At 40.6% G+C, this 10,230-nt stretch overlaps 2 protein-coding genes across 15 annotated transcripts in view; both read right to left on the reverse strand.

Annotated features, from left to right (window-relative positions):
- Meikin (meiotic kinetochore factor) overlaps positions 1–267 on the reverse strand; it is a 58,890-nt gene extending 58,623 nt beyond the window's left edge. Inside the window, exon 1 of the mRNA XM_019209853.1 lies at positions 2–267. Coding sequence (XP_019065398.1) covers positions 2–101 — 100 coding nt within the window. The 5' untranslated portion in view covers positions 102–267. The remainder of the gene's footprint in view (position 1) is intronic.
- A 4,550-nt stretch (positions 268–4,817) lies between these two features.
- Acsl6 (acyl-CoA synthetase long chain family member 6) overlaps positions 4,818–10,230 on the reverse strand; it is a 54,333-nt gene continuing 48,920 nt past the window's right edge. For 7 of the 14 annotated variants that reach the window (XM_010639774.2, XM_010639773.2, XM_010639778.3 and 4 more), the window contains exons 22-23: positions 7,671–7,724; positions 4,820–5,827 (exon numbers count right to left, since the gene is read on the reverse strand). In XM_010639774.2, the coding sequence (XP_010638076.1) occupies positions 5,690–5,827; positions 7,671–7,724 (192 nt within the window). In that variant the 3' untranslated portion in view covers positions 4,820–5,689. Of the gene's footprint in view, positions 5,828–7,670; positions 7,725–10,230 lie in introns of all 14 variants that reach the window. The other 7 variants (XM_010639785.2, XM_010639781.2, XM_010639780.2 and 4 more) reach the window with 4 other exon arrangements.

The raw sequence follows: 10,230 nt of genomic DNA on the forward strand, positions 1-10,230 counted from the left end.
TCTGTCGTCGCGGGCGGGCCCGGGTCCGGCGTCGGAGTGAGGTTGAACCTCTGGCCCGCCCGCTTTTGGCGAGTGTAGACTCGTAGCGGCCACAGCGCCATCCCACCCCAGGCCTCGAGGCCCTCTGGACCTTCGACAGCCTGTCTGGTCACCTTCCTGAGGAACCCTAGCACAGAAACACCGCCCAGGGGCGGCCGGGGAGACAGCCCGAACACCCCGGAAGGGGAAAAGCAGAACCCCGAAGACTGGCGCCGCGGGCCGCGCTCCTGCCTTTTCACCCCAGTGACGCCGCGCGCGGGGGCTTCTGGGAAGGGCAGCGGCCCCGCCCCCTAGAGGCGGCCCCAACCCAGGAGGACCCGCACTAGGCCGAAGTTTATTGGAAAAGGGTTTTTTTTGTTTTGTTTTTCTGTCCAGGAGGTTATGTTTGCTTTCCTTGTTAGTCCAATAGGCCCAAGAGCCGCAACTGATGGCTCCATTGTTCTTGTGAGCCCTGCATAAGGCCTTAGATCTCAGCATCAGGTAGCAGGCTAGGGTCAGGCTCCAAAGAGGAATGGGATCAATTTCAGCTCCAGTGGTAATGGAGAATCTAACCAAGTGTTCCAAGGTCTTGGGCTCCAGGAAACCTCTTTTCACGGACAAGCAGAGTCCCTTAGCCTGTGCCGGCCTCCTTGACACCTGGGCACCCTCGTGGTCAAGCCAGAAGGTTCATGGAGGCTCCGCCTTGGGGCTCAAATCTGCCGCCCAATTGAGCAGAAATAGGAATAACCTCCCTTTCTCTCCATATACCCAGGTCGCACAATTTAGCTATACCGGATAAGCATATGGCATATGTAATACTCAACATGTTATTTAAAAAAATAGTATTTCACATCATTAAAAAATGCAGTCTACAGAAATGAAATTACAAGAAGTTTACAGATGTTTCTGTAAGACCCCAGTATTATGCGTGTGAATGTAAGCACATATATAGCCACAATATTTTTATAATAAAATCACTGAATGTTTTAAAGTCTCCTAGAAACATTTATGGCAATTTAATATATAATGAATCATCAAAATACAACTTAGAACAGAGGGTAGGCATTCTTGCATGGTGCTTTAGATCACTATAAAAAGTAAATGCCATGCTTAGCGCCAAGGCTGCATGGAGGAGGCGCGGAAGAGATACCACCGGAGATTTAGCTCAGTGGTTCTGCCGCCTGCCTCACAAGCAATGGGGAGCGGGGGTGGAGACACTAGTCCTTGTAAGCAGAACCAAGGAGTCTGAACTTTACTCTGGAAACTATGGGAAGTCATCGAAGGAATAGTAAACAGGAAAGCGGTGTGATCAGATTTTTAATTTAGAAAGATTGCCTGCTGAAATGTAGATGATGAAATCTGAGGAAGGCAAGTGGGAACAGAAAGAGTAGGTAAGCAAGCACTGTAATATTCCGGATAAGAGATGTGGGTGGTGCAATTTATACGAGTCTCTTTGAGAGTAGAGAGGAACTGACTATAGCAAACACACCACAGGTAGAGAAGGCAGAATCTGCATAGCTTAGACATGGCAGAAAGCATCATTTTAGCAAAGTATATCCACTGATTTGTACATGACTAGAAGACAAAGAAATGTTTTAGTAGCTATTCTGATGGAATTGAATCATTATTTGTTAAGAGCATAAAAGTTATTTGAAACCAGTACGTATCTGATGGTAGAGAGTTCCAGCAGAAGCCGGAGCAAAGGAGTGCCTCTGAGATGTATGACAAGACTCTGGAGTTTGGGGAAACTTGGACAGGATGTAGAAAGATGTAAAGTGTGCTGGTTGGTGCTGTAGCTTGATACTCTGGTAGCACCAGGACCATGATTGCTGACAACCAAATAGATTCCCAGTGATGCATTACGTTATATGAGTATATAAAGCAACTTTGAGAAATGAAAAATCTTTATTTTTTACAAAAGTTTTCATTAATGCATTTTATATTTGATATGCATGCTATTAGAACAAAGCAAATGAAAATATAATTACAGTTAGGATAATTTATGCATTTTAAAAACTAATATTTTAATCCCCTTGGTTTTCAAAAATTGAAATTAGAATATGCAATTCTTCAAAAATATCTATTTTCCTCCATGCAATCATTGCAATAGTTTAACATGGAAAATTAAAATAACAGTCAAATGAATGTTTAAATGCCATTGTCACCTCATGAAAATCTTTTCCATTTGGGACCAGGTTTAGAAATGTTTCTATTCCAAGTATCTGTCGCCTTTGTGCTCCAACAGAATTAATGTGTCCTCACTGAAGAGCTGAGGTGTGGTCTTCACTTGCATGCTAATTTCATTCTGATTGTAGCTGATTGTAGACTCACAGACAGGAATATGTAGCATACTTGAGAGAAAATGTAAGACTACTAGGATCCTTTTTTCTTTTGATTTAAATACTTCCCTAAAAAAAACTTACAAGAAAATATAGCCAAGTTATAATTTACCAATTTTACATATGATCATTCTTTTTTCCTGAGATAAGCAAGTTTGCAATTATTCATTTCATGCAAAAATACATTTTCCCATTCTTTACATTCATATTATAGTATTCTGTATTGTAAATAACTATCACATTTGTGCTTTATACAATTAGAATATAAAGAATAATTCATTTTCTTTATGGCATAAAAATAAAAGATTATTGACTCTATGGGTAATACGATAAAAATAACTGCTGATTTCAAGTTGCTAAAACATTACCTGATTGTAAAAACCCCAGTGGAAACTTCTGGGTTTTTTCTCATACTTGATAGTTTTACCTCATTAGAATGACAGAGCGAGGGAAAGACATGGTATATTTAATCCTGGACTTCTGAGTTTGAGTTCCTAAACACAGAGCTAGACCTATGTGCTACATCAGCCGGAGTCTCCACTCCTGTCTGGAGGGAAATCTCAGAACCACAGAGACATCTTTTATGGCAAAACGAAAATAAATTGATGTATATTGTTTTATACACAACAGGGTTGGTTTGCAAAATGTGATTTGCTAACATACTTTAATTAGAAATTAGTAAAAAGGCCAAACATTTAAGAATATATTTATGCTTAAGGAGCTGATTTTCTGTTACACCTCTAGACTTAAACAGGCTCCAACACCCAATGTGAATACAGCTCTAAACTCTATAGCTTTTCTCTATACTGGTTAAAGAGAAATACATTTTTTTTCCCTCCCCAAAAATAAAAGGTGGGGAAATCTGACGCAAAGTAGAGTGTTTCATTATATATCATTTCATTTCTCCTTTATTATGAAATTAAGGGGAGTTAGAGGACTAGATAAATGTATATGCAGTGTGTTTTAGGCCCACATTTATTTTCACAGCACATCTGCACTAACTCATTTACTGGCCCACATGTTATGATTTCCACACAGATCAGGAAATCCAGTAGAAACAAGATCTTTTGTGGATTAAAAGAAATCCTAAATTGTCGATAATTCAACATAGCCAATTACTATGAGGTATAAACAAAATCAAAATAAATTTTAAGTCATTTACTTGAATTGCATTGTTCAAAATTCTTATGGAATCAAAGCCAATTATGAAATTTTAATCAAGTGGAAAACATTATTATTCTAAAATGCGAAGATGCTTGCCCTTAAAATAATACAAATACCCAATTTAAATTATGGTTTTCACTTTTAATTGATCAAATATATATATATATATATATATATATGTTCTTTTAAAAACCAGATCTACACAAATGTGACCTACTTTAAGTGTTTGGTTAGAAGTGCCTTCAAAACTCAATGTGCATAGAGCCAATAGAGCCAGGTGTGGTGGTACATGCCCGTAATCCCAGCACTCAGGAGGCTGAGGCAGGAGGATCACTATGACTTCGAGACCAGCCTGGACTACATAGTGAATTCCAGGTCAGTCTCAACTACATAGTGAGACCCTGTCTCAAAAAACAAAACAAAACAAAAAACAACAACAAAAAAAAATTCAGTGTGCATGAAATTAGCTCATTTATTAAATGTCAAATTTGTAAGTGTAACCATAGGTCTTCAGAGATACTCTACTATGTAAAAAATTGAACAAATATATCAAATGAAGCTATGGCCCACTTTTGACAAGATTGAAATGTGTGTAATTATTGGTGCAGTCATACAATAGGCCTGTGGGACTCAGTCTGGACTTCCTCCAGGGAAAGGAGCTCCTGCACAGAACACTGAGCGCTTACATTTTGATTTAACACATGAATAGCAAATTGCATGCTAATTTTTTATGGGCTTGCAGGCTTCTGTCCCTGTAGAAGAAAAACACTTTCCTAGGGGCCATGTCTTTTCTAGGTGTACCATTTATAGATAGGAACTGAATTGCTGACCATGATACTAAGGTTTTAATTATTCAAATTCCTGGCACCCAGGTTGTGTTTAAATACATACTGCTAGAAAGGTTTTATGGATCAATTTAAGAGCATTTGAAGATTCTAGGAGTGAAATTATGCTATCACCAGGTATTTCTTTAATGATGGACCATAAAGTTTTTGAGGGCCATTTTGAAGCGATTCTCCTAAATGATGTTATTGAAAAATTATTTTCTTTGGAAATAACATCTACTCTTCCCCACATCCTGCCTTGATAGTCATATTGAAAGAAAATGAAATTGTTCAGAAGTACAGTCTTACTGGGTTTCCCAGGTCCAGCATGGACATTCTGAAAATGGAAGAGAAGGCCCTCCACAACAAACATTGATTTAAAAAAATAAAAAAAGGGCCAGGGATTTCGCTCAGCGGTTCAGTGGCCTGCCTTGCAAGCGCAAGGACCAGAGTTCAATCCCCAGTACCAAAAAATAAATAAATAAATAAAAAGTTAAAAAAAAAAAAAAAGAAAGATTAATTGCTGCTCTGCCTGGGAAATAGCTCTGAGTTTCTTCTTTTAAGTCTCCCCCAAGAGCCAATTCATTGACTCAGCCAAGAGTCATCTTTTAGAATTCATTATGGTCAGAAGTCCAGGAATATATGCATATATCCTCAAATAGTTTTAAATTACATTTCTGTAGGTAGTTCCAGAATGTTTTAATGAGATTAATAAATGAGAAAATGTATTGAAGGATCTTGGTAAACATTGTTATATAAATATAACATGTTTTAAGAATATCTGAATTTGCATTTTTCATGAATGAGAGTAAAAATCAGAGGAAACTGTTCACATCAATAAGGATTGCCATTTCTAAAGTCTTTCGAGTGAATTATCATGTTTTATTTTAACATGATTCTGTATACATTGTTTTAATTTTAAAATCTGATTTGTAATTTTAATAATCAGTTTTTGAAAGAGGTAGCCCACATCAGCTAGATGTTTGCTATATCTGGTTATAATCCTACAAATAATTGAGTACAATGTATCAGTTGTTTTTCCATTATGTTTAATAGGAGCTTTGTGAATATCGAGAATATATTACTTTTAGTGGTATACAGTTCTTGAGAAACTGTCTTGATTTTTACATTGCCATTTGTGATTTTTTTTTAGCAGCTTTCTACAGTGTCATTTTAATAAAAATAAAGTGTACTCAGTGATGATAGAGAAATATTGTTAAAGACCTCTTGGGACAGGAAAAGTTCCCAAATTCATTTTCAACTGTGTCGCTTTGACTCATAACTTTCAGGGATCACTGTCACATTGCTGCACAGTCCATTTTACTGGGAAGAACTCCGTGAACTTCACATGGAGATCGAGTAAAGCTCTTCTATTTGTTTTCTGAAGTACTCTCTCAGCTCAGGTCTCTTAGCCTTTAGTGTTGGTGTCAGCAAGCCATTGTGAACTGAGAACATGTCACAGTGGATGTAAATGGCTTTAACCTAAAAACCAAATGCAAAATACATCTTTAGCAGAAATAAAACACAGCAATAATAGCATATATGGAAAAAGTCAACAGGCATGTAAGGATAGATTGATACACAAACTATGCGAAGTCAACATTGGGTTAATAACATTCTGGCCCCTTTTCGACATGCCTCAGAACCATCTGCCTCCCCTGAATTGGCTGCTTACCCTGCCAGGCACAGAGGAGTCATAAACACCCTGCCCTCAGGGAGGGCACCTTCGCTGGGCAATGGTTAGTACAGCATGAACAGGATCTAACTCCGTCATGGTGAGGCAGAGGGAAGAGCAGCAGGCGAGACTTCAAAGATGAGTGAGTAGTCAACCAGCAAAAGGGGAGAGATGGTGGAGAAGAGCAGCGTAGCCAGAGGCAACCTGAGAACAAACCAGGGGAGGGGCAGGTGGCGGAGGGCGAGGCGGGAAATCCAAATGGTTTCTCACTGTCACATAAAATGGGAGCCAGAGCGCCCCTGGGAGAGTCGAGGCTGAGCGGTAATGAACTTCAAGCAGGAGCTCACACTCTGCTCGGGAGCCGACAGAAAGGTAGTGAAGGTTTTAGCACGGAGCAATGACAGAGCTGGAGGCACATGTGAACAGGATTTCACCAAGAGAAACGAGAGGACGATTTCTGAGGAAGTTAAGATTGGTAAAGCAGGGCAACCAATCAAATGGATCCGGCCAATTCAAGGGATGGAAGAGGGGGCTTCTAGACTGGACAGCGACAGCGACAGAGAGGAACAAACACTTGCGAGTGGTTCAGAAGTACACTGACAAGCTGCAGCAGAGAGGGAGGCAGCCTTGAAGCCTCCCAGGTTTGTGTCTGATGGCTGCCTAGAGACTGGTGCCACTCACAGGAGGAACAGAAAGTTTGGGAAGACATGACGAGCTGAAGTTAAAAAAAAAGGCCTGCCATCCAACTTTTCAACTTCTTCAGCAAGGGGTCTTATTTAGGGTTTGCATTACCTACTTCCATGAGGCAGAACTCAGGCCTCCTCTTTCAAAGTCTCCCTGCAAGGTGGAACGGGGACAAGACAGAGCCAAGGGACTAATCCGGGAGCCCCTGGCCAGGTTCCTCCCATGTGCAGCAGCAGCAGGAAGGGTTACAGTCAGCCCTTCATGACTTACGATGCAGGCTTGCGCTGAATCCTGAAGTGATACATCTCCAAGCCACTGTGGCCTGACAACTGAACCAAATTCAGTGATTCTGTTGTGATAATGTGCTCATATTATTAAATGATGAACAGAGTTGTGAATTTTTATAGTATGATTGAAATTAATGAAAATATATGTTAAATACACATGTATTCACTCACTGGCTATTTTGTGCAATTGATATCTACTGAACAACTATTATGTAACCAGGTAGTGTTTCAGCCATCAGGTATACAAAGACAAGCAACACAGTTCCAGCCACATGGAGCTCACAGTATCATGAGAGACACTGCAGTGAGCACCAAGCCACCAGCAGCTTTCCCAATATCCATTCCTCACTTCTTCTACGCTAACAGAACTTGCACTTTGCCTGGGGCCAACACAGTCTAATGTCAATTATCACTCTCCCGTTCCCTGATTTCTCAGACCCTCTGCAGCTATAGGAGAGCCATGAGATTGGTACTTGGCCTATGGGAAAGGAAATATTTTGCTTTCCTAATAAAAGGTTGAGACGTGGCTGGCTCCATTCACTTTCACTTCTTCCCTCCTTGAACATGACCAACTTCCAAGGCTACAGAAGCTGCGCTGTGACCTTGAGGTGATAAAGCCAACAAACTAAGAATGCATAAAAGACAGGAAGAGCCTAGGTCCTTGAGTACCTGTACCTACCTGGGACCACCTCTCTCCTTCAACATCTTGCGCAAGGCAGAGGAAAGTCACAACCTAGGGTAGTTAAGACAGGTTTTTCTGTTAGAGCTGACTGTATTTCTCAAGTATGACCTAACCCAGGCGTGGGCAAGAGTCACTGAAAAGGGTTGCCTGAGCTGAACTCTGGAGGATAAATAGGATTTAGCCAGATGAAGAAAGCAGAGGGGCAGGGAGTGGCTGGTGTACGACCTAAGGAGAGGAGGATGTGCCAAAGTGTATCTGGGACGCTGCATGTACAGGCTGAAGCACAGAGTACAGTAACCAGCACTCGGGAGGCCCATGCAGGAGGATGGCAGGTTTAAGCCTAATCCTTGGCAATAACCCTGTCTCAGAAATTAAAAAAAAAAAAAAATGGGTTGGGCATGTAGCTACTAGAATGGCTGTTTGGAAAATTACTTCATTCCGGGAAACACTGGGCACTGAACATATCAGTCTGGAGTGCAGAGCTACAGCCTGGGCTTGAGATGGGAAACGGCTTGAAGGGCAGAAAGGAATCAGACGGCGTGATCCAGAAGCCAGAAGCCAGGAGTCACTATGTCAGACGGCACCGTTCTGGGAGACCTGTCCTCACCATCCACGTGTCAGTGACGTTTTCACACAATCCGATGCTCACAGGCTACAGTCCTGGCAGGTGGGTAGCTGAAGATGACAGAGTTCCTTGCCCTGGAAGCTCACTATTACATCTGTGGTTTTTGCAGATCAAAAATCCAATAGACCAAGAAAACCCCTAACATAGCTATACTTCTAAGTTTTTAGAAAGCTTTTAAGAAAAATTCTAACAGATTCTGACATTTGAATTCATACTTGTAATTAAAGAATGTGAAAGTTTTCAAACAGCATTAATAATCAGATTCATTTTTGTCGCTAAGAAATTTGTGCAGATGAAGGATTCACTTTTGCTTCAGAGTCACTTATTTCTATCAGAACAGACTTTAAGAGATTTGGGGTGGGGGGAGTGCAAACTTTATGTTAAAACTGTAGCCACCATTGTGGGTAGCTCTCTCAACTTTCTTGAAAAGATTTCTACTCAGATACCCACATTAAATAGCTGATTACTTGAGGATCTGGGCTAAAGAGGGGGTTGTGAAGTATTTCAAAATTAATTAAAGCTCTTGCAAGAAGTATTCTGGTTGAAAACGCACTGTGCTTGCTATTCAAAGAAGGATGTGGTCAGGAATAGGGCTGGACCCCATGGAATATGTTCCTTCCCTAATTTGTGGTCATCAACCGTAAATCACCCTAGGACACCCGAAATTTACAGAAACAGATCCCAGGAGTGCATGGGCTGAGACGGAGGAAACCCACACAATTCGCTAGTAAGGGTATGACTTGTGGCACAGACAGAGAGGCGGATGGAGGTCGATGGCGGTGGGGGAGAGGAGGGAGCGGAGAAGCGAGGAGGGGCTTAGCTCACCCCCAAGGCAACCAGAGCAGCACCACTCGGCTTTTACACCACAGGTCTAAGTTCTGTTTTTAAAAGTTTGGAAATCATCACTTGGTGACAAAACTCATTAGTTTAAAGAAAACATTAACACAATCTAAATAACATTTAATCCTAGCTTTGGTGATTTCACGCAGTGATAACGCATACTTAGTCAAAATGAAATCCTGAAAAATTGACAGTGATAATTCCCTTAATTTAAAACATGTTTCTTCTGATAGAAACAGCACCACATAAAGATTTTTGTTAAATGCAACCCATCCACCCACCTTTCTTTTCCTATGAAACTACTAACATGACTTTGCAAAGAAGATGCAAATGCCAAGATATAATTTCCACAGTGCCTCTGCAGCCTGGGCTTTAGCTTGTCTGCATTCCTAACAGCACTTGGAGAACACTGTGTAACTGGGACGAAAGTCTATGTTCAGTACAAGGACTTAGGATAAACTCCTTAAAAAAATACCACAGTGACAGCCAGAAGCTACAACAAATATGGTACAAGGAAGATGAATTTCATAGGAGAACTACATAATGCCATTTAGATAATAAATAGGATGTAACAGAAAACATGATCTCGGAAAAAAAGAATATGCAACAGGTAAAATTTTGAATATCTTCCAAATCAGCTACTTGCAGAAAAATCTGAAGGACTTAAGTGAGACATCTGCAGCTCCATATGGCTTTCTACAAAATCATTCTGCCTGAGAAAAGACTTGATCATCAAAAACAGCCCTGCAGAAGGCCAAGCAAGCAAGCAGCCCTAACTCGGCTCCCATTTGGGTCCCTCAGAGCAACACTGCTGTTAGTCCCTGCTGTCATGGGACCTACAACCATGGGTCCGTTTACACTCTACCTTAAAATACCTACATGGTCTGCTTGAGTGACCCGAAGTCCAGTCAGTAAATGGAAAAAAAATGAGCCAGTTGTTTAACTAACTCTTTCCTTAACCATGGGCCCCACCCCTATTTTTTTCAGAAGAGAATCAACAATAAAAGATATTTTCCTTTCCTATAATGAATATGTATTTTCTCATGAGACCAAACTAATCATAATTTTGCAAAAAAAAAAAAAAAAAAAAAA

Source organism: Fukomys damarensis, unplaced genomic scaffold (assembly GCF_012274545.1).
Source record: "Fukomys damarensis isolate Sample0158 unplaced genomic scaffold, DMR_v1.0_HiC HiC_scaffold_9, whole genome shotgun sequence".
Lineage (NCBI taxonomy): Eukaryota > Metazoa > Chordata > Mammalia > Rodentia > Bathyergidae > Fukomys > Fukomys damarensis.